The sequence below is a fragment of the Scomber scombrus genome, chromosome 23 (assembly GCF_963691925.1).
Source record: "Scomber scombrus chromosome 23, fScoSco1.1, whole genome shotgun sequence".
Lineage (NCBI taxonomy): Eukaryota > Metazoa > Chordata > Actinopteri > Scombriformes > Scombridae > Scomber > Scomber scombrus.
The window spans coordinates 12,847,468-12,871,702 of NC_084992.1; the positions used below are offsets into that span (position 1 = coordinate 12,847,468).

A 24,235-nucleotide genomic window follows, 5' to 3' on the forward strand; every position below is an offset into this window, starting at 1 on the left:
ATACTACTGCTTTGGTAGGAAGTTTGCCAGGCAGCAGCGGTCCTCCTGATGTGGAATGCAAGCTCAAAATTTAGCTCTGTTTTGATTTTCACTCATGCGTAAGGGACATATCTGGATATTTTCACATTAAACACTCTACTACATTCACTAGCTAGTTGCTAACTTTGTCATGTAGTGCTGGGTTTGTGGGTCAGCTAACCAACAGAATGAGCGAAATGATGCTTAAATGAGTAAAACGCTGCAGGGTCGGGCAATAATTGTGGATTTATCACTATGAGTGACTTATTTAACATTACAAATCCATTGTTAATATACATATGGATTAGTGCAGCTTTAAATAACCAAACATTGTGATTGTTAAAAAATGACAATGTCCAAACATAGAGGCAAAAAACCCAGTCATACTTGGCCTTCACTTCATCTCTGTTTCTTTGACTCATGGGCCTGCAGGCAACTAAGCATCACCTCTTTATTACACTGGCCAGATGCTCAGTATGATTATATTAGATTTTAGAGGGTCTAAGAAATGGAAAACTTTGTCCCCTGTCATTGCTTGGGTGCACACACATTTTAACCCTGCGTCGCTCGAATGAAGACATCAGTTTAATATGTTTGTATAATGTGACAATTGTATAGGCTTGTTGTGTAATCTGGACAGCTGTTGTCAAGACAAACTTGATGACATAACTGTTTCCGCTCGAACTTGCTTAACACGCTTGCCAAATCATGGCGTAGAACTGCGAATGAAATTAGTCCGGGATTAAATGTAATAAAGCGTTGGCTTTCTGTCAAATGTGTTATGTTTCAACATTACCACTTGTCATTTCAAACATTTCAGAGCCCTGTGACGTCATCACAAGACCCTGAACACAAGCCAAACCACAAACCGTAAACATCCGATTTAAAGAGCATGTGTTGGGCATGGGGACGGTATTCCCCTCATCTCATTTAAGTGTGCGTTCGGGAGACTAAAACCAAAGTTTCCGTGATGGTGGCATTACAATTATGATGAGTGATAAACTCTCCACTTCTCATCTGAACCCCCTGACCCTAAAGACTCTAAACACAGAGGCATGAGTGGCTCAAAAACAGCACTTCAACCCGTAGGCTCTTCTAACTCCTCTGAATGTGATTCACTGATGTTCAGTACAGATGTAAACACAGCCGGTGAGTTCCAACAGCTGACATTACACAGACCCTCAGCACAACTACAATAACAACTAAAAGCACAGGATTGTACCTCCAACTAATTCAAGGACTTCTCAGCACCTGCCAACATTTTGACTGAAGTGCAAGGACATGACTTGCATGGTGGGACTGTGTTAAAACCCTGAAACCATTCAGCTCTCTTGTCGTCGATGGTGCTTAATCATCACAAATCTCCATCATAGGGTTTTCCGCAGGATGTGATGTATTGAGGCTGGTATGTAGAGCTGCTAGGTGGCACATTTTGATGAATTAGGATTTAATGAATTAATAAAATTTTGTAATTTCACAGCCATAAATTTATTCATCTATCCATCTATCTTTCCAAAGGGGTCACAAGGTGATTAACAATGAAAAAAACCTTATATCTATTACATAAAATTAGTTAATTTATCTTATAATTGCTATCTAATTGTGAAATATTGGATACTTTAAAATACTGAAGGCTTATAAAATATATCCAGATACATGTGAAGATTAAAAAATGTGCTTATAGCTCAAAGAACATGTAATTTTTTTTACAGGGGAGTGCAAATTAACCTCATTGCTTCATTATTAATACCCACTATAATCACCTATTACCCATTCATGGTCAACAAGTAGGACACTGAGGGTTGAACCCAGGACCTTTTGTACAATAAATGACTTATTTTGACATTAAAAATATATATATATTTAGAGGTTTTAGATTGTATGTGGATGAAGTTGATAGGTTACTTAAATCTGGGTATGTCATTTGCAAATATGACTGATTTTGCTTAGCCATACATCTTTTAAAGGAGGGGAAAATCATTACTCCAATATATTTGATTATTTTAGATTCAGTGTGTCTTTACATCCTCTTTTATCTGCCATACAGAGCCTCACAAGAATAATTGTGTCCTATTGTTTACCCCTTCAGTTGAAAAATACATGTTTTCGGCTGTGTCAAAAAAAAAGATCTCTTGGCACAGTCGTCTAACTTGGGTATGCCTCCTGTGGTGAGTCTCGTCCACAGACATGGCATCCGCAGCAGGGAGCTGAGGCAGACCAGCCAGACTGGAAAGGACCCAGATACACAGTCTCGACTGCCAAAATCTGCGTCGGGTCCTCCTTGACCGCCAGATGGTAGATAAGGCAGGCCCTGGGTCGACAACTGCCAGCTCTGAGAGCTGATGCAGAGACACAAGAGGGAAGACAAGTGAAACTAGTCTGAATCAAATCTGAACCATGTGGCCCCTCAGGTGAAAACTGCTGAAACTCTTTTTGAGTAATTACAGAGTACTTTCTTTTGAGATAGCCTGGCCATAAGATAGGTCCCATTTACTTCTAGGAATCCTTTAAACTGATATGTATGGGCCAAAACATCTGACTGAAAACTTAAAAACTTCAAAGAGGAAGAAAAAGTAAAAACAGTCTCTGTATGAACTTAATAAATTATTATACATTCTTTTTAAACACTGAAATGCTACAATCAATTTTTGTTTATGAGGAAAGCAGCTGCTGCACTGTTGACTTACACTAATCAGTATCATATGAGTGCAGTTAGGCTGTGTGATGTCTCCCCCTAGTGGATACCCTGAATCACTGTCAACCGGGACCACAGACCCAACACTGCCAGACAGGGAGAAGTTATTACAGCGACAATTAAGAAATAATCCTGGTAACATAACGCTGCAGTTGTGCGCCACTGGGTACAAACCAGAGCCCCTGTGGTTTTGATTTCCAGTCTATTTATGGGCCAATTTACACTGGATATGCCAAATGAATGCAGTAAACGAGGTGTTGGGCCAGAAATAATCGTGGTACTTCTATTTTATGTGCAGTTGTAAATTACTGGTGTCTTTTTAGTGCAAGATAAACTGTATTTATCCTTTGGCTGACACACAAATGTCAAAGTTTCCCTTCATCTTGTTTGTGTTTGTGTGTAGTTTGGAGATTTTGTAGAAACTCAACAGTATTTCTTTTATCCACATATGTAAAGATAAATTATACATCTTGACTTTTCTCTTCCTTTATACAGCACTTCATTATTGTCTTGGAAGTTTTGACTCAAGTTGATTTGAGGAGCATGTTGATCCACCCCAGCCGCAATTATATCTATTCCCTTGGAACAGCAGAGGGCGTCAGTCTGACAGTAATAAACAGTCTGGAGAGCAATGACTGAATCATGTATACTGACAGAGGAAAAGATGAGAACCCGTACTCAGTGAACTTCTCCTGTTTGGGTTGATGGACTCTGACATATTTAGAGGCTGTTTGTCTTGTAAACACATCATCATGTTTGTGAGCGTGACTTTCCGCTCAATTCCAAGTGTAACAACTTTATAAAGTGAAGTAGGGGCGTGTTGACTTGCTGCATTTCTGTGTTTGGGGTTTAAAATATAGTCATACTGAATCATAGTGTTTTTATCCTATTTTAGAAAGTGTTGGTGGGGAAAAAAGACAAGAGAGAAATAGGCAGGGAGATAGATGAAAACCAGTAGTGACAGTTTCTATCTGTGGCTCAGTCAACTCGTGGATAAGGTTACCATGGCGCCCGATGGTGGGAAGAATCAGCGCTGATGCACTTAGCAACCAGAAAAGAGGGAGCGAGGTTGTAGAGACGCTGAAAGGCTTCGATTCCTCCTCATCATCCTGTGTCCATATCACCTTACATTAAAGCCCGTCTATTAACACCAGGCAGCGGGGTCAGAGTGAGCATGCTCGTCTCCCCCTCTTCCGATAAAGTGCTTTGAAGTGCGAGATACTCATCAAAAGTGCAGGCTTTGTTGCTGGAAAACATGTTGAGCGTGATTATTTTCTCTTTTTGTGGAGATCACAGTGTGTCAAAGAAGATTTTTCTTTCATGCTCAGACTCAAAACACGCTGACTGTTTCTAATTGGATATCTGGAACTGAAGAGAAAGTTGTTTTTTTTCCTTCCTCACATACTTAACTTTTTAAAATGTCACATCATCTGTAGAGGAAACAATCACCGTTTCAAATCAATTCACCTCTAGATCATCAGATCTCACACAGTGGAGGAGCAGGGGGGAAAATGTCGAGTAAGGACGGGAAATAGAAAATGAAAGCCATCTGCAGGAGATGATATGATCTTGCACTCCGTTCTGAATGAACAAACACACACTGCACACAACGGGCAAGCTCTGAAAAAGAACAAGTTCCAAAGAGATCCATAAAGCCCTGCTAAAGCTACACACACCATAAAGAGACCATAAAAGAAAACACAATACACCAAAGCAGGTAAACCGAGCACACTATAAAGGCAAACAACGTTTAAACAAGACCGCACGAACCCCCGCCACACCGAGCAATCAGAGCACAAACACACAAACACACACACATCGAGCAGCAGCAGCAGCGACACCCAGAAACAAGAGCAGCGCACAGAAAAGTACACAGAGGAGTGGGAGCTGATGAGAGGAGGAAGCCACAAGACTAAATGAGACAGAGCTAAGGGAGAACAGGGAGAAGGCATGCGGAGGCGGAAAGGAGAAGATGTGGTGGTGGTGTTGGTGAAGGTGGAAAGGAGGAGGAGGAAGGGAGGAGGGAGGAAGGGAGGGAGGGAGGGAGAGAAAAACTGAGCTCACAAACGTGTAAAAAGACAGACGAGAGTGATTTCAAATTCTAACATTTATTAGATCTACTCAATCACAGGTACAGAGTTTATTGGTAGTGATTATCTACAACAGGCATCTGGAGAGGGAGTGAATGACCCAGATAAAGAATGACAGGCAATTCAACAATGTCACCACCAGCGCTGAGGAGCATTTGTCCTCCAATGACTAATTTTTTTCTTTTTTAACCATTGCTCAAACTGCCACGGCAGGAGCTGACACCGTTTAGTGACTCACTGGTGTAGAGAGTTGCATAAGAAAAAGGATAAAAAATGGCGTTTGACATTGACATTGTTGAATTGCACTTAACTAGAGGTGGTGGGATGGAGAGGAATACAGCATTTGTTTTGTAATGGTTTGCTACCATGTTTTCTAATTGTACATGATGAAGCCGTAACACCAGGAAACACAGCTGCTTATCTCGTCACTGTCAAATCGCTCAGTTGCTCTGAATTATAATCATCAGTACATTTACTGACAACAGTACTGTCAAATCTTGATCATTAATCCATATGCATTATGCATATATGATTAATATTCGTAAGCTCTGCAATCAGTTACATCCGCATTCTCATGCACCCAAAACTAAAATAAACTCTAAAAATTTAACTGGAATAAACTAATCCCAGTCATGTGGCTGACCCAACAATCTGTGGCGTGGGAAGTGACATCCGAGTAAACGTTAACTCACTGAACAAAATATACACATCACTATTTACAAGTTGATCTGAGTGGAATCAGTCAATCACACACATGCTTTGCTATGTTTAATAAAACAGATCAGTTTTAAATGATTGGCAAACTGAGACAGAGAGAGTCAATATCAATTTGTCATTAAAGTGCATTAGAGTCAGTGTAGAGTTTAATCATGAATGCGGTCCGGTTCAGACCACTGGAGAGAGCGCACACATGCACGTACGACACACACGCAAACACACGGATCACTGGTTTATTACGCTGTAGAAATACCTGAACTGGACTTTCCCTCTCCACCTGCGTCTTGAGGGTGGGAGCAGGGTGGTGGCGGGGTGAAGTTGGCCTCGGACAGGCTGCCCTCGAAGGACGGCATAGGGGATGGAGATGAAGGCAGCAGGGTGCTGTTGGGGCTGTTGATGTCGCCCTCCCCCACAAGGGTCAGGTCGTTGTTGGAGTCCTCTTCCACGGTGCGGAGGGTTGGCCGGGGGTCTGAGGGCCGGGGGATGGGGGACAAGTGGGTGCCGAAAGGCGCGTGACGAGGAGGGGGTAAAAGGCACCGCCTGGTCCCGGAGTGTCCATTGGCACTGGAGCTGAGGGAGGAGTCCAGGCTCTCCGAACGAAGACTGGAGGTGAGGGGCCCGCGTGAGGAAACGCCGTTGCTTCGCTTCAGCGATTCAGGAGTGGAGCAGGCAAGGTCAGAGGAGACGGAGCAAGAGGAGGTGGGGGGAGCCAGACGCAGGAAGTCGGGAAGCACCAGGTCTTCTTTGTTCAGGAGCCCACGCTGGTCGTTGGCTCGGGTGCTCTGCGCCCGGCTCAGCAGCTCAAAGAATTCTGAAAAACAGATCAAAGACGTTTCATCGCTGAAACTTTCCAAATAGGTGAGCAAGTGTGAGAAAAAGGATTAGTTGGGTTTAACATGCAGCATAGCAGCCTCACCCTCTAGAGCTGCCAAAGATATCAGTTAGTCCTGAGGCAAAGCAGAGCTAAGAAATCCACCAGAGGTATAAAAAAATTGTTTTAAAAAGAGAGAGAATGAGAAAGAAAGAAGGAAAAGGGGGGTTTACCTTCAGCTTCATCTATATTAATCTTTTTCTGTTTTCTCTTTTCCCCTGGGAGTGCTGAGTCTGGTCCACTTGCTCTCACAGAAAAGTCCTTTGGTGTTGACCTCTCATCTCCCTGCAGATGCAACAATAACAATGCACTCTGTTAGGGGATGAGGGACAGGGAGGGGAGGTGTGTGGGGGGAGGGGGGGGGGGGGGGGGGGGGTGTCATAAGGGGAGGCTAAGCATGAGCTGCCAAGCACCCTACTGAGCAAAGTGTCCAGATTTACTGAGACCACATAAAGATGAGCCCGGTCCATCTGTCGCCTCTGTGTCTTTACCGTCCTTGCTAATATCTACAGCGAGTATAATCTACCTACATATGTCTTCATAGCGTATGCACAGAAAAATATGAGTGAGTGAGTCAGCCGCAGGCAGTGTTAGGGTGAGGAATACCAAAAAAATCCAAGCCAAACAGACAGGAAATATACACCAATTGAAGGCTCAGCATTGGTTCAATGTTAATAAAGATTAATATGGGCTGCTATTAAATGATACTGAATGTTGCAGAAGCAGCACAGCATTAGCAAAAAGGACAAAACACCACATCTGGACATCTGGAGTACTTACGGTTGCAGAAAGACTCCTGGTAGGAGGGTGGCCTTTTAGGGAGGATGACTTGGATTTGTCTGTTGAAGAGAGAAGGGGCACATGAAAAATTCATCAGGTTAAGACTGAGAAGAGTAGAGAGTGAGTGAGACAGAGAAGGGTGGAGAGGACCCTTATAGACATGAGAGACATGTTCTGCAAAACTCTGATGTGCTAATCAGTGGAGTTACAGAAGTTCAAACCATTTCCAAGCATCAGTAAAATTTATAGAAGCTGGTGTCCTGTCCAAAAAGGCAAAAAACTGCTTCTACAACCCATTTATCTTCAAGTTTAGTTTTTTATTTTTAAGCGTTTTTGATATTTAGCATTAAATATTGGGCTTCGGGGTGTTTGATGGAGGTACCTTTCCCCGAGGCTGTTTCCACTCGGTCCAACACAACCCGCAGGCCATCCAAACTTGATATTGGGGCGCCCAAATCCAAAGGCTCAGATTGTCCGCTCTGAAACAAAACAATTAGCACATTCACCTGGTTAGAAGTTTGTCAGTCATATTTAGCGTATAGCTGGCATTTGAGTTCATGAGCATTTTACTTAATTTATGAAACATTTTTAAGCCCTGGGTCGAGTGTATAATACAGTTATAATTCTTGGAAACCCACAGGACTAAAATACATCATCTGGTAGGGGTTTAGGGGAGGAGTAAGGAGTCGGCATGTTTGAGGAGTGTCGTCATTCTTAATTATAGTCCTGGTGCTCCATCTTCAGAGGCTGGGCTGAGTCAGAGCGCTAACCACCGTGTAGAGATGGAAAAGGATGCGGTCGCTTCCCTCCCCTAACCATAATACTCCACCCTGTGGCACTGTCAAACACTGCACGGACTGGTTTCTGAACACACAGGAGCTTCAAAAAGATTAAGGCATTGTAGCCACCAGGGACGACTTACTATTTTGGCCACAAGCTCGCTGAGGTGGAGGCCATATTTGGCCACCACGGGACGCAGGACCTCAGTAACTGGTTTGGTCGGTTTGGCTTTCAGCCCCACGGAGCGGTTAATGGGTACCAGGTCCAATCTAAGAGCAGAGAAAGAGCAAAACTAAGTGAGTGTGACGGCATTAAAGGAAAGTCAGAAAAGGCTACATTTATAGAACAACAATAAATCCAAGCACACTTTGATTCATACCTAAACAAAGTCCTCTTCTCCAGTCTCAAGTCTCGTGAGCTGAGGGTCATGCAGTCCTGGTCCAACACTAAAGGCTGTGAGAAAAAAAAACATATTAACAACACATAAAGCCCTGTAACATCTTTTAGACTTAACTAAAATATTCAGTCTCCATTTTAATCATCTGCAAATCTTTTTGGTTCACTTCAATTAAATTCAGACGTTTCCAGTTCAGTTCTAACAATGACTCCTCAGAAAATAAAGCATGTTCAAATTGGAGGTGTAGTCATACTGGATTAACCAGTTTAGGTTTGGTTTATAATAAACAGGAGGTTGATTCGATTCATTCAAGAGATGCTTGCAGCACTGGTCTGCTTATAGCTATATTAGAAGCAGATGTTGGCATTTGTCAGTAATTTGTTGTAGAGCCTGACCAACATATCTGTCGGCTCATTTTTATTGTCTGATATAGGCCTGAGATATATCAGTATCATATGAGTATCAGCGTATGTGTTGTCTGATACAAGCCAATATTTTAAGTTCTATAAGCAGCATATTATAAATATTTTATCCTTTTTCTTGATTCAATTTTATATGTTATTTATTGTTCTGTGTTTTTTATTAGTAGTTATTTATAATTATTAATCCCAGCGAAGTTTACTGTTTCAGTGCACTGGTGACATTTTGAACAATAAAGTTTATTGTACCTTCTCCCCTCCCACCAGGAAGAGGTCGACGGCGGCGATGTTCACGCTTATGTTGTGACAGAGAACTTGGAGGACTTCTCTAATGGAGGCACCGGGCCGAAGCGCGATAGAAGAGCAGGAGCCGTCGGGTAACATCACACTGCAATGTTTGGGGGTGCGTTCCCAAACTCCAACTGAGTGGCGATTGTCAGACTAGAGGTGAGAAGACAAAAAAAGATTTTAATAAGAGTTACAAGTTTACATATCTAGATCAACTGTAATTGTAGCTGCATTTTTTTCCTCATGTGATCCATGAACAAAACATGAGTGGGCTGACAAATAAAAAATAAAAAAACTTCTGGTCTGTTATGATGGTTTCAGCAGGCGCTGGGCTCCGTGTTGCCATGGCGATGTGTCCAGAGGAATCTTACCTCAATCTTGCCAGTAGAACAGGAAGTGGCCATCTCCAGACTGGTGCCGGACGACAAGGAGCCCTGGGACTCCCTCCGCCCATTATTACCCCAGTAGTCTGCACAAAACAGCACAGGAGATGATGAGCTCATGCAGATCAGAAACACCAGCGAGTGACTCGTTAACTGACACTTTCAGTATGCAGCACAGACACGGTAAAGCAGGAAAATGACTCAAAACTCAACATCTTGACAAAATGTTTGTGAATAAACAGTAGATGTTTCATTAAATCAATACTGATATGGCTATTTGTGGTCTTTATTTGGATATTTGCCTACAAGAAGTATTATCATTAGTAGTTTATATTTCATGCTTGAAGAGTAAAAAAATAAATAAATTTTGCCTTTAAAATTAAAGAGTAGTCCACCTCACTTGTTTCTAATTCAACACTCCCAGTTTTTGTCTTGTAGTGAGATCTATAAACTGAATTTAATGAGCATTCAAATTCATTAAAAATCTGATACTTTCCGACACTATCTGTGGGTGAAAGTCTATTCAGCTCATCATTATAGCAGCGTTGAAAGAAGTTCACGACCTTTGTCTGTATGTGTGTGTAACACTTTGATCACTGCAGGGCAGCTGTGTTTCTATATGCCTCCCCTGCGTGTAACTCATGGCAACCCCGGAGCTGGCAGGGATTCGGTGTCTTGTTCAAGGACATTTCATCACTTTGAGAAGTTGATGTGTTACAAACGCTTAAAACAGTGTGTATCTTTGAACGCAGCGGGCAATAGGCTTGTTAATTTAGTTTGTTAAAGAAAATCAAAAAGATTTGAGACTCTCACCGAGGTTAATGTCTCCAATTTCCTTCTTTTTTGGACCCTTCCCAAAGCTCCTGTTGCGGGACCATGAGAAGAAAATCCCACGTTTTTTGTCGGCGCTCTCGTCTTTGCTGTCCTCATTGAGTGACCTCCCTGACCTCTGTTTTCTGCCGTCCTATGGGTTGGAGAACAAATAATATGTACTTAACCTGCAAAACTGATTAACCATATATTTCCATCCAAGTCTCTTTAAAACAGTCAAAATGCTATACTGGTACATTTTTCGGAGTGGAGAGGTTGGAGCGATCAGAGCTGGCACTGTGTTTGGACGGCGCAGGACTGCAGGGGATCTGGTAGGGATCTGGCAAGGGTCGGCCCTCCATTTCGGCATGTATACACTCCTGGTAAAGCGAGGACTTGAGGAATCGTGAGTAGCTGTCAAACTTCATCAGGTTAAAGATCTGTGGGGGGGGGGAGAGAAAGAGTGAGTGTGTGTGGTGTTTGTAAGTAAACGAGCGGTGACAGACAGAGGATGATGCGGGTTCGTGAAAAGTGTTAAGAGAGGAAAATGACGAGGTGAGGCCAAACAAACAACGAGCCATGTGGCGAGTAAAATTAGGGGGTAACTTGGAAAAAATTAAAACAAAGACAGAAAAGGGAATAAAGAAACTACTGGTGTTTAACACATGGTTACAGCTGATGTTATGACAGGTGTCTTGACAGTTAACATTGTATAACGCCCGTGTGCAAGCCGAAAATATACAGATCTCTGACTGCACGTCTATGTGTCTAAGTGTACATTATGCGCTAGATTCTCTGTGGGTGTATGCCAGTTTGTGTTTATCTCTCTGGTAAAGCCTCACAGCCCTTTCGTAAACAAAACCAGATGGCCACCAAAAGAACCCAATATGCTTGTGCAAAGTGACTAAAGGCTAGATGAGAACCCCCCCCCCCCCCCCCCCCAAGTGCAAACAGAATCCCTCCTAATACCATCTAAAAAATGTCTTGATCTCCATTTGAAGGAAAGTGCGACTGAATAACTTAAACAAGGAGAGGGCCTAAATGTGGAAACACAACATTATTTATCATCAAACAGATTGTCGTGTTTTAATCAATGAGCTCAACCGCTGCCTTGTTGATACCTGTAGCTGCTGCGTCTTGAACATGTCGGGCCGTGGGGAGGTGAGGACGTCGTCGGCCAGCTGGGCTTGACTGTCGATGTTGACCGGCATGGTGGCCTTGCTGGACAGGAAGCTGTTGTAGATCTCTCCAGCTCTCTGGGACAGCTGCAGGAAAGACGGTGATAAGAACTGTAGAAAACCACGTTGCTACATGTCTTTTTATCTGCTATTTTATTAATGTGTTTTACACACAAATGAATCAGGTTTCAAGGTTGCTATACAGATTAGATTGAGTCTTTGTTCTTAGCCTCATTGGAACCTTATTGTACTATAAAGCAATAGTAACAAGATAAATCTGAGAGGTCAGAAATGATTAATAGGACAGGAGAGACTCGAAATCATATTTCATCTACATAAAATCATGTTTAATTTTCTGACTTTCTCAGTTAATTTTTAGCCATATTAATAACGAGGCTAAAAATAAATCTCAGTCTGTTCACTGCTTCGGTTCAGACTGAAATATCTCAACAACTATTTGATGGATTGCCATGAATGTACTTTGGTTTATTACTAAATATTTATAGACTATTTACATTCCCATCAGAATCAGTTGTACTTGTTACTTTTTAGCCCTGATTTCAAATGTAAACTTGTTAACCCAATAAAAAGCATTGGTGAACGAGGTTTAAATTATACCTGCTTTCCAACAGCTGGTTAGCATTTCCATTTTGAGTATGGTAGCATGATAATGTTAGCATTTAGCTTAAAACATGAAGACAAATGTAGCTCATCCAGTGTATACAGTACATTTTTAAGAATAGAATTTCCCCAGTGGTTAAAAGCTTACAGTGTGTCATGATTTGTCAATTCACAGTGAACAACAATATCCAAAAGCACCCAAAAGTGGTGACTTCATGTGTAGCTGCATACTGTGGACTTACCTGCTTTTTATCAGTTGCAGGGACATGACTGAAGTATTCACAGGCCTGCCAGAACAAGATATTCTCCTCACTGAATTCTTTCTTGAGGAATTCCTGTGGAGACACACATTGTAAGAGTTTCTATATGGTCTCAAATTGGTGGTAACTTTTTTTCTTCTTCTTTCCATTCCTGCTCTGGTGTTGTTGTTGAAAGCAGTAGTGAGGATATAAATTATTGGGTGTAATGTTGTGAACAAGACTTGCGTCTGTGTAGGCGCAGGATAGTGTAGGCGAGTGCAGCACTGATCGGTGTTGAGGGAAGGTGAGGAGAGAGGTGGTTCCAGGAGCCAGAACTTAGTGTCGAGCTTTCTGATGTTGTCATGGGCTCCATGTAAAGACAATTATGTAGGAGGTAGCAACGTGGTGACTTTAATGAAAAGCCTGGACTCACTGGGGTTGAATATGGATGTGTAGTTCTGAACTAGAACCTGAACCAAATTATCAAGAGCCTGGAATTTGTGAAAGCTGCTGGAAATCAATATTTTTGTGGTTATCTGTCCTGCAAATTTACTGTTTGGGATCACTCGCACCTCTCTCATAGCATCATTTCCAGACATAGTGAGAATAAGTGAAACAAGCTCTTGTAAAAAGACTGTACGCTACTTTCCCATCACTAAATGGAAGATGAACAAAGTTGGCGACTTGCTGGTGAGCATAGTGGAGCATTTAGCAGCTAAAAACACAGATATTTCCCTCTGGGGTTGGGGGAGAGCAAGATAAAGCTAAAAGAAAGTGAATACTGAACTGGACATGTGTCAGGTGTACAGAAATAGGGCTCCAGATTAGATGTTAGATAATTTTTCAATATTTTTTTTTCGAGTTCAGCTTACCGAGAAGTAGCGCACGCCCACCGGATCCTGAAGCAGACGCTCGAAGCAGGCGGCCCAGCTCGCCACACGCTGCTCTGGAACCCCTCGAAGGCTTCCTGCTCCTGGAAGACTGCCATTACTGTTCAGGCTGCTCTGGCTACAGCATCCCTGCAACTGGACTCCACTATAATCTGCAAAGATGAGATAGCATTGTAAAGGTTAAAAGGATCTAATGTTAAAGGGTAATTCCAGCCAGAGGGAATGTTAGAGCCATCCTCTTGTGTGCCCTCTCAACCTTTTAAATATTCCTGTGGATTTTAGATTTGTGTGTGTGTGTGTGTGTGTGTTTGTGTGTGTGTGTGTGTGTGTGTTGGTTTTCTTTACTCTTGAAACCACATTCCTCCATTCAACTTCTGAGAGGGCTAACTGAACTAATCCGTGCTTTTATGGCTTTTATGGATAAAGATTTTGTTGGCAGCTAAGGAAACCATAAAAAACATGATTTGTGAAAGAAAAGTTTCTTCCATTGATACACATCTCTAAAAACATCCATGGTAAAAGTAGGCATGTCTGTGATATTTGGTGAAAATGTAGACAAGGAGGAAAAAAAACACAAAATACCAAACGTGTATAGTTGGAACAATATCAGAGTCTAGTTCTAGCGCTAATATAATCAAGCTCAGCTAGTTCACCACAAACTCTCAATACAAACTTTTCAACAATTTCCTTAAGGGCTTAAGTTTGGCAGAGGAAATTGAGGGTAAAGTAAAAGACACATAATTTGCCAGCAATTTAATGAAAGTCTTGATCCTAGTGGAGTTAAAAGAAGAGAAGAGAAAAGAAAAGCAAAGCGAGATGAACTAATCCTAAATCTATCTAGACACAATGATTATTTGAAGAGGGAAATGGGTGCCCTATAACTGCAACAAATAAAATTAGAAACAGAAAATGCATTACACTACAAGGCAAAAGCCAAGGGGGTTGAGAAGAAAGCAAATGGTTTTCTTTAGTTGCTAAACATCTCATCGATGAATGCTACACAATAAACTAATGTCAAAGTTCACAACAGGTTATGAGACCAGACTGGAGCTCAGGGGTAATGGATCTGATTGTGTCCTATGAGGAAGAAATGCTGATGTCACTCAGTTGGTAAAAGAGGAGCAAAGAGGGAGCGGAATAAAAGGAGAAGAAAGAGAGGAGTCACAGCTGATTAAAGGAAGGAGAATGGGTGAGGGTCGGGGATTTGGGGGTCTACTAAAATACAGCCCTGAACAGTACCTGCTATCATGGCAACAGATGGCCATTTGAGAACTGTTGAACGACCAAGCAGGGAAAAGCAGTTAAAAGGAAAAAAAACAAAAGGGACACAGTAGGACTTGTTACAGATATAGCTTTTGTCATTCTGCAGAGAGTTAACCGGTTGGCATGGGCAACCAGCGCTAACAGCGTTTATATTTGCTGATGAGAACAGAATTGCTAGCTGGGTCAAGTAAGGTACGGCGCTGCATATCTTCATCTTGCCAATACGCCTGCACAAGTGGGCTGCATTTACAAATAGGTTGGGGTCAACTGTGTCGTTGTGAAATAAAAGCACTGTAAATAAAACATGACATCACCGACAGTCCAACAGTGAGGCCTTTCAGATTATGACTAATGTGGCCTCAACATGACCTTAAAACCAACAGTATATCCTTGTTTCTTAGCAATTAGGCCAAGTGAATCAGTAGATGTGTCCTTAAAATTGCACAGGCACTGAGTTGAGTACAATCAGAGAAACTGTGGAATTTCCCATTTTACAATAAGGCCGAATGACCTGTTTGTCAGTGACACTGAAAGTCCCTGTTAAAAATATGCCTGGGCTTGGTTTAATGTATTAAGGCTGAGGCTTTTGGGATCCGTGTTCACCGCATTGTGTGCTGCACAGTTAGAGAGGTGGCTTTAGAAAGCAAAGTAGAGCTGCACTAAGAGGTCACCCTGTTAGCAAATGTTATTAAAACTGCTATGAAAGGGAGGACCAGACAGCATACACACACACTCACCCCGACTGTAACCCAAACCACGCTCAACAAACATCTTTTGTTAATGAGGCATGCTGCCTACAGTGAATACATCATCCTTATTAAAATGTCTTTTTTTTATTAGACCATTTTATTGAGCAACTACAAAGTGCTGTTTTGAGGGTAGAGCAGAAAATGAGAAAATAAAAACACAGAAACTGACACTGAAAATGCTGAACAAAGAATTACATGCTGGACAACATCAGAAACTTTCACTATGTCAGTGAGAGGGGATGATTAGGGGGAAAGATTAAAAATTCAGTTTCAGGAGTGAAAGCATTACTTAACACAGCTTTCACTCCCTAGTAAATATCAAAAGGTTCATGTTTCAATGTTGTTGGGTTTTTTTTGTTAGAGTATAAATAAAAGAATTGTACTCACCGCCATCTGAGGAAGCAGCAGACTGAAAGAGAACAAAGAAAGACATGAGTGAGAGGCTGCCCTCATGACCTCCTGTGCTGAGACAAGGGACTGAAGAGTGTGCAGATAGCAGGGTGTCTCCAGGCATCCCACCAGTCGCTCTGAGGTGTGTCTCTTTGTGGTGTGTGTGTGAGTGTGTGTGTGAGTGACTGAGACTGCATGCTATTGGGAAGGGGTTGGATCTTGGGTCTTTTCACAAGACCATTAATTTGTAAGTGGGTGGACCCCTGGCCTCCATCACGCACAGCTGTTCACACCTCCACACCAGGACCCACCCCTCATTTTGTTTTATCCTCACACACACACACACACACACACACACTCACAGCCCTGAATCTATGCATTCCTGCTAACTGCCATCAGAGCTCATCAAGTAGCCGAACTACTTGAAAGGCCATCACTGGCTGTAATGGTCCTCTTTTCACTTGCTAATTCAGGGAGTGAGTGGTTTATGCATGTGTCGACGTCCCTGACTAAAGGCAACCAACACAAGAACCCTTGTGTTGCACGAACATTTCACAGTTTCCATAATTGAGTGTAATTATAGTCAAATAATAACGCTCAATAAAACACCAACCATGTCTTATGCGGATCAACAAATATTTACTCGCTTCAGTTTGAAATCAATGCATCAGCATCGGGCTTCTGTGAGAGCTATTAGTGTGATTATGATTAGAGAGAGATTTAATGCCCCAAACTGTGACGCTGTTGTGGAAAAATATATTTAAATGCAGGGGGAGGATATGAGAGGCACATCTCAGGGCTTGGTCCAAGAACACTTGAAAAAATCAGCGCGTTGGAGGATTCGTCTGAAACGAGGCGACTATTTCCAAGAAGAGTGTTTTTTCTGAGCTGCCACTTCAAAGTGTGAATATTCAAGGATGATGATACGTCTAAACAAGGCACTTACTGCCAGGCTAATGCTTTGGTGTGAGCAGTGCATGCAGTTTGTGCTTTAGTGCTGTTTCATAATACTGGATTGTGGAGATTTTTTATAATAGAACAATGACATTAAAACAATGGTGTCTTTTTCCAGCCTGACTTTATTCATATTATAATATCTAATTGCTGTTAGATGTGATTTAATTGGTAGTTTTCACTTTGATCAATCGTTCGTTAGAACAAATCTGGACGTATTGTGGACCAGCCCGTTCTTTTAAGTCTGTGTTGATGCAACCGGCCATTTGAAAGCAGGGTCATGACGTGACAGCTCGTTTCCATTTTGGGACTGACCACATGTAAAAGCTCTATCAGACATAGACCACTAAACCACTAATTGTCTGTCACAGGCTCTTTACAACTCCTCGGCTGCTGAGACCAACCCCCGCATAGTCAACACCCAAGAGCCACCCCCTTCTGCGGTGGCTAGCATGTGTACAGTAATCATGGTGGCATGGATGAAGTCGGCACAGAGAGAGAGAGAGAGAGGGGAGAGAGAGAGAGAGAGAGAGAGAGAGAGAGAGAGAGAGAGAGAGAGAGAAGACGAGAGAGAGAGAGAGAGAGAGAGAGAGAGAGAGAGATGAGAGAGAGAGAGAGAGAGAAGAGAGCAGAGAGAGAGAGAGAGAGAGATGAGGTGAGTGAGTGAGTGAGTGAGTGAGTGATGTGAGTGAGTGAGTGAGTGAGTGAGTGAGTGAGTGAGTGAGTGAGTGAGTGAGAAGAGAGAGAGAGAGAGAGAGAGAGAGAGAGAGAGAGAGAGAGAGAGAGAGAGAGAGAGAGAGAGAGAGAGAGAGAGAGACACCCACTCCATCTGCCTGTCCCTTTGGATCTAAAAGCAGCTAAACCTCAAACCTTAAATATATAGATGTGTTGCGACTGCGTCTCATTTTAAGGAACAAGACAGACATCACAAATTGTGACGTATGTTTTGGTTTTGAACAAAGACTCTAAGCTGAGATTGTGGTATATGAGAAGGAATATTAATACTTCAGGACCTTTAAAAACTATAAATGGAGAGTTTTTTTTCTGTCTAAGATGACAAATGTGATTGACGTCTACTTCCTGTAACATTGGAACTTCCACTTATTCAGTGATACATACGAGTGGGGGAGTGACAGTAATCATAATCAATGCTGCTCGACACACAGTTGATGTAATATCTAATTCTTTTATACCACATACATGTCAGAGGAGAGTTATGTTAATGCATGGCGTCATAAGTTGTGTAACTATGTGTAAATGTCAGAGTGAATGGAAATTTTGCAAAATATTTGAGCTACTGTAACTAAAAACTTATTAAATTAAAGTCAGACTATATTTTTATTATCAAATAAGGTTGCTTGTAAATTACTGTTAATTAAGTATAAAAGTTAGAAAATAGTGAAAACTGCCCTTTAAACGTTCCCAGTCTTCTAATTGCTTGATTTGATTGACTAACAGTTCAAATATTCAGTTTCAAAGGTTATAAAATCAGAGTCAGCAAATATGTACATTCTAAATGACTTAAGCAACAACTGTCATTTAAAAAATATTAATAAATATTTAATAACGAAGTGTTTCAGTAAAATAATGTGATGACATCACATTACACAGGCATACCTGGTCTACCTCACTAGGTCTGCAAACATACAGAGGCTGTTGTGTGTATGTATTCATGAGGCAGCGGGGGTTAGACCACACACACCACTGTGTGTTTTTTAACTTGTTATTGCTTCCTTACCCACAAGTCCCCTACAATGAGGCTGAAGTGATGACCCAGGCACACCATCACCTCTTGTCCATACACTCCCTTCCTCTGTTGACACCTCCCATAACGAGCCGGTCCACTGTGGGTGGCTGTTGAGCAGTACAGGCTCTCTTTGATCTCTATGAGGGTATATTGCAAATTATCCCATTTCCCAGCTGGAAACCAACTTGAAGTTGTCCACGTTAGGTTGTTATCAACCAAGTGGACAAAAATCACAATTTGAGTCACAGCGAGTACCCTGGCTCAGAATAGAGCAAGATTTGGCTCTCCGGTTGGAAAACGCTCCTCCAGCTTTACTGTGGTACAGCCTCCACGCCGTAGAGTCTGGCATCTCGAGACACCACATGCTGAAGGAACGTAGATGATCACACCATGACAGATTTATGTGTATGATCTGAACTGAGCCACTGAGACAAAAACAAACTTTTCTCAATGCCAAATAAGTTGAAAGGTACACCGCACACTCTCAAATGTTAATGTCACCCGTTGACACCTCTCACAGAGAGAGTTTCTGATGTTTCAAAAGTGAGTTCTTCATCTTTTGGGCTTGTTTAGGCATGTTGTTGCCTTCAAAACAGGGTTGAGATTTACCCTTTTTATCACTTTAGTCGAGATTTAAAAAACAGCCTCTTCTAAACTTCTACACAAGTCAAGGCTGATTCGAGCACCCCGCAAACAAATCACAAACAAACCACCGGTCCCCACCGCTTCAAACAGCTGTTCAGAGCTGGAGCGAGACGAGCGACAAAGAGGGAGATTAATGAGAAAAACAGCTGACTGAACAAAAGGAGGCTCCCCACTTCATACGCGGGAGGAAGAGGAGGCTCGGCCACAGTTTACTTACAGTGTTGAAGTTCCACGTCCTCTTGAAAGAAAGTCTCTTTTTGAGACTCATTGTTCTCTAGTCTGCTACACAAGCAGCTCACAGACAGAATATGTGTGTGTGTGTGCGAACGCATACCTGAACATTCCCCACCCAAAAACTCTGCAAACCATGTCTGTACAAGTCAGAGAGAGGGAAAGAGAGGGAGGGAGAAAGAGGCAGAAATGTGACATGGTACTGGACAGAAAGAAGGAGGGAGAGAAGGGAGAAGGAGGAGGGGAAGGGGGGTACATAGGAGGAAAGAAAGATTTCCTTACTCTGCAGCTGTTGCTATGGTAACCCGCCTGACAATACATACAGCCTTTGCCACAGTGGCATGAGGGAATCAGATGAATTAAACCCCCCTTCGTTCCCCTCACAAAAACACACACGCTCGCTCTGTCAAAACCACATTGGCCTTTCCCCTCGCTTTTGTTTCCAGCCGGGGTGCTCTCTCCTTACATGAAAGAAAAAGAGAAAATACCCAGTCAGGATAAATTGAAACCATATGAATTTTGTTTAATCAAAAGAAAAAGAAAAAGGAAAAGTTTGCTAGCCCACAAATTGAACTCCGAGCTTCATTATCTGCTGTCACAGAGAGCCGTTCGTACGCCCCCGATAATCGTGTCAATTGGTGTTTTCTGCGAGCAATTTAGCTCATGTACCAGAAAAAGAAAATAGGTTTTTATTCTGGCATCGCTCCCCGTCTCCGCTGCAGCACCGTGCCTCCACATTTCTAGCAAATCTCTACAATCAGCTATGCCGACTGTTTCTGGACCGACAATTATTATCAAAGCATGGGTGGCACATTCTCAGGCTTTCTCGTGACAAAAGAGCTAGTATTCTTTAGTCTTAATTTTGCCGTAAATAATGGATCAGATGCAGCGTTTATTAACAGCCTGGTTTTCACGGTAGATTTCCCCGCGTTTAATTAGATTTCTACATGGTCTATCACTTTGGAAATTGGATGTTTTTTCATATGTGCGTGGTGCTGTGTTAATGGTTCGGAGGGGCCAATCTGGTCTCCCTGACAGGCGAGTCACAGATGACAGCTCACGTCTTATGGGAGGGGGCGTGTTATCATACATGTACATATGAACATATGAAAGAGAGAGGGGGCACATCGGGGAAATACTGACAGAAAAAAAGTCTCAGTACGCTTCAAGGAATCTAGGTTATTCCACTCGCACTTTCAGATTGTCTCTTCCCGAAGGTATTCATGTGTTGCACTCGCTTGTACACATAAAAAGTGACGGAAGTTCTCATGTAAAATCCTGCCTACTTTCCCACCTCTGCACACCCAACCAATCACTGCGTGAAGCACAGTCTGCATTACTGTCGGATTGCCTGTTTCGGAAAACGTCCATCCGACATCTGATGATTTCAGACACTGTTCGAATCCCACGAGCACTTCTTTTGAAGCACATTGAGGCCTTAAGACGCCATGTTCCATTTCCATCTTTTACTTATTTCTTCAAACTGGGTTTTGGGTACATTGCGCATTCACAGAAATAACAGAGTAGTCTGTACAAGCTCAATTTAATCGATAAGGTAAACCACAACATAAATTAACAAGCTACTCTCAGCTGAAAGAAATAAAAGCTTTGAGACAGCCCCATGAATATCTCCAAAATATTATATAAAGTCTTATAAAGTCTGTGGGGAAATGTCCTACTTCCTCTTTATGTTTCCAAACTTAAAGGTAGCAGAATCTCCTTTAAAAGTAAGATTTTCTTTAGATAGACTGACACAAAAACACCACACTATGCAGACTATTACATACAGTAGTGCATACTTCATTGGGCCACAGGAAGACAGATTGTGTATGGTTTCATGTATGCAGTGATGCAGACATGCAGTAATTAGAAGCTATTCAGGGGACTGAGCTGAGTCATCTATAATTGTGGCCAGGACACAGAATGCTGTATTTAAGCCTTTCAGGTCTACTTTTGGCCTTTGACCCCCCCCCCCCCGGAGGCGGAAAGTTCACTGCAGCCAGGTGAGCACATCTATAAGAGCAAAGCATGCTGGAACTTTTCAAACCAAAATGCCATCAGCAAAAGCATTTCTCTATTTATTTCTTTTATGTTGCTGACTGACGACAGTCTGCCATGAAATAAACAGCTTTCACGTGAGCTCTGAGCCTCCGTTTGATTGAATCAATTTGTTAAACATTTCTAGACAGACTTCACTGCGACAATGGGCGCTGCTTGTCACAAGACATCTAATTGCATGTCAAGCTCTCCATCGGGCAATCTTGACCGAAGACGGAAAATAATCTCGGCCTGCTATCTGTGGCAGACTATTCCCTGAAAATAACATCAAGAAAGAGCTTCGCATGGAGGCAACTTCCTTTTAAGGGAGGGATGCAAGGGTGCGGTGACTGATAAGAAGAGACATTTCTTTCCCAACCGAGAAAGGAGTGAGAAGCGGAGAAAGAGACTTCTTTAGAGAATTATGAAACTCCTCTGACAATATCTAAGCGACGATCGTGTAGACAGACAACCTCGTGTTTGAGTGTTTTTTGAAGGTTACAGAGTGTGACTCTGTTTTTACTGTGAGAAATCTTGTTTATCGCAGCAAATCCACCAGACACACATTAGCGAGGAACTGATGAGGTCCGCATGCTTATGTGATGCTAAGGGACCAGGAATGGTAAACAATATGAACACAATTAGCGTCCCCTTAGATTTGCTATCAGCATTATTTTCACGGATCAAGGACTGAGCAACTCTATTCAGTCCTTTCAAACAACCACAACATATTTTCACAATCAGTGTATAGTTAATATCTTAATATGTGACTTGTTGTCATGCTCTATTGATTAATCCTATTTCGATCACAAGAGCCTCAGAACTTATGTCAGTGATATAATTTCACCTCCCTTGTGATCTAATTGAGTTTCAAATGTTCTTGCAAGTTATTTTTGTCTCAATGATATGAGTCAAACCGACGGAGTTGAGTTTTATTGTTACATCGAAAATATGAAATCAGAAGGCTTGTGATTTTTGGTTTAAATCTTCTTTAACATAGCACAAATCATCCTGAATTTGAATTTCAGATTAAATAAAAGTGTTTTGCAACTAACTGAGCAGTCCCAGGTGGCTTTACAGGTGTGCATGTAGCATTGTAGTCACTGCAAATCAAAAATATTTATGTAACTTTTTGATCTTTACCATCAAAGACCTGAAAAAACATTCTTTGAATCTGTTGATCAAGATCATTATTTCACCTTTACTGATAGACTTATAGTATTTTAAAGATTTACATAAAAAGAAACAAGAAATGTAACATTAAATAACTGGTTACCAATTCAGATGTAAGTAGATGAGACTAAATACCAAGAGGTGAATGGGTAGTTGTGATTTAATCATGTTTAATCTAACATGAATCTATTAAAATGAGTTTCCTATTAAATAAACAAAATGAGGACTTTACAACAACACTGGGAGGATGTGTGTCTTGAGCCAAGTAAAGAGTCCAGACATCCGTGGAGGTGGCTTTCAAGTGTAATCCCCCTCAGCTAACAAATGAGTTGTTCTCCATGTCTTTCAAGACATGAGCCATTTGCATGCAAACAGAGCCCACCGTCAACATGCGTTTCATCTCTTAATCCTCCTGATCAGCAGTAATCTACTGCCTGTTCCTCAACTCTAACCAGTTTACCACAACAGATGGGTACGGCTCCTCTCCTGTCTGGATTAAAGTGTCATTACTATGATTTGTACAGTGTTGCTGCTGGGCGAGTGAGCCACTTGTTGCTGATAAAAAAAGAAAGAAAAAAAAGGCTGACAGGGAGTGTTAGCATTCCTCTGAATGGAGATGTTTACCTTTTTTCCCTCTGCTGTTCTACTTCTTGCAGGGTCAGGAAACCAATATCAGTCTTTCCCAACTTTTTACAGTAATGTGGCTTTAACTTTGCTTGAACCCAAAGTTAATAAACATGAATCTTGGCACACCACAGGTGGACTAGTTGGAAGGAAGAAATGCTACATAAAAATGAGTGATCGTTATTTATCCATTTACAGGCCCAGCTGAACCTCACAAAGATAAGATAACTTCAGAGAGGGAAACTAGAACCAGGGACCACAACCCCTCCCTTTTCAATGTATTATCGTAGACGCTGTATTCACATGAGCCTGGAGGGCTTGAGGTGGGTGAACCACATAAGATGCAACCACACCCTCATACTGCTCTTTCTCTTCCATAAAAAACACCCAAAATGGACTTTCCAACCTGAAACCTGACACTTATAATTAGCTCACTGACTCCCCCCCCTATTTTCCACCAAACTCAGTGTACAGTGTTATGAAAAGTCTGGGTGCCTGTTTGTTGCATGATATGAATCAATATCTGCCTTCTGGATGTGTACAACGCTATACCTCGCCACTGATGAGGAGCTGCCATGATTGTTTGCTTCCTGTGCAAGTCCTTCTGACTTTCCAGCCTACTTGTCTAATCCTTTTGGTCATGCAGGGAACCTGAGCTGGTTGAGTGAGACTGTGAAAGAAAGGAAAGAGACAAGTTTGGTTTAAATTTAACCCTTTAGGCTGAGGGATATAGGATGCTATTCAGTCTTTATGGGTGTTTGGCATGGCGACAAGTTAATGTCAATGCTCACAGCGGCAAAAAATGTAGTATTCCTCTAGGTACATTTGAGACTTACAGGCAGAGAGCCACTTTTTTGCTTAAGCATATGTTTTCTATAATATGGTATTAATCTAGCATTACTCATACTACTAATTTGCATTTCAGGTCAGCTGTCATATGTACCACCTTTAGAAATTTCAGGACACATGCTGCAGGTCACAACATGAAAAATATGTAACATTTTACTCAACTAGCATGTGATGCAATAATCAAATTATATAAATAGATATTTCCTGTTTCTTCATCGTTGACCATGAAATAAAAGACGTTACAGAAATAGTTCACGAGTGAAAGTTAGTTTTTTCGGCTGCCGTAGAGTAGAGAGTAAAGCCAATCCCTCACACTATCACAGTGAGGGTAACATGGCCGCCCTGACAATCCTTGTTTATGACTTGCACAGCGCACGTAGAACAGACCTTGGCCTGT

At 41.9% G+C, this 24,235-nt stretch overlaps 1 protein-coding gene across 1 annotated transcript in view; it reads right to left on the minus strand.

Annotated features, from left to right (window-relative positions):
- Positions 1-24,235, minus strand: part of rgs12a (regulator of G protein signaling 12a) — a 37,547-nt gene that overhangs the window by 769 nt on the left and 12,543 nt on the right. The window contains exons 4-18 of the mRNA XM_062444655.1: positions 15,576-15,597; positions 13,159-13,328; positions 12,290-12,382; positions 11,370-11,513; positions 10,506-10,688; positions 10,252-10,402; positions 9,427-9,524; positions 9,017-9,208; positions 8,331-8,404; positions 8,094-8,220; positions 7,554-7,650; positions 7,172-7,230; positions 6,805-6,897; positions 6,565-6,676; positions 5,774-6,331 (exon numbers count right to left, since the gene is read on the minus strand). Coding sequence (XP_062300639.1) covers positions 5,774-6,331; positions 6,565-6,676; positions 6,805-6,897; positions 7,172-7,230; positions 7,554-7,650; positions 8,094-8,220; positions 8,331-8,404; positions 9,017-9,208; positions 9,427-9,524; positions 10,252-10,402; positions 10,506-10,688; positions 11,370-11,513; positions 12,290-12,382; positions 13,159-13,328; positions 15,576-15,597 — 2,173 coding nt within the window. The remainder of the gene's footprint in view (positions 1-5,773; positions 6,332-6,564; positions 6,677-6,804; positions 6,898-7,171; positions 7,231-7,553; positions 7,651-8,093; positions 8,221-8,330; positions 8,405-9,016; positions 9,209-9,426; positions 9,525-10,251; positions 10,403-10,505; positions 10,689-11,369; positions 11,514-12,289; positions 12,383-13,158; positions 13,329-15,575; positions 15,598-24,235) is intronic.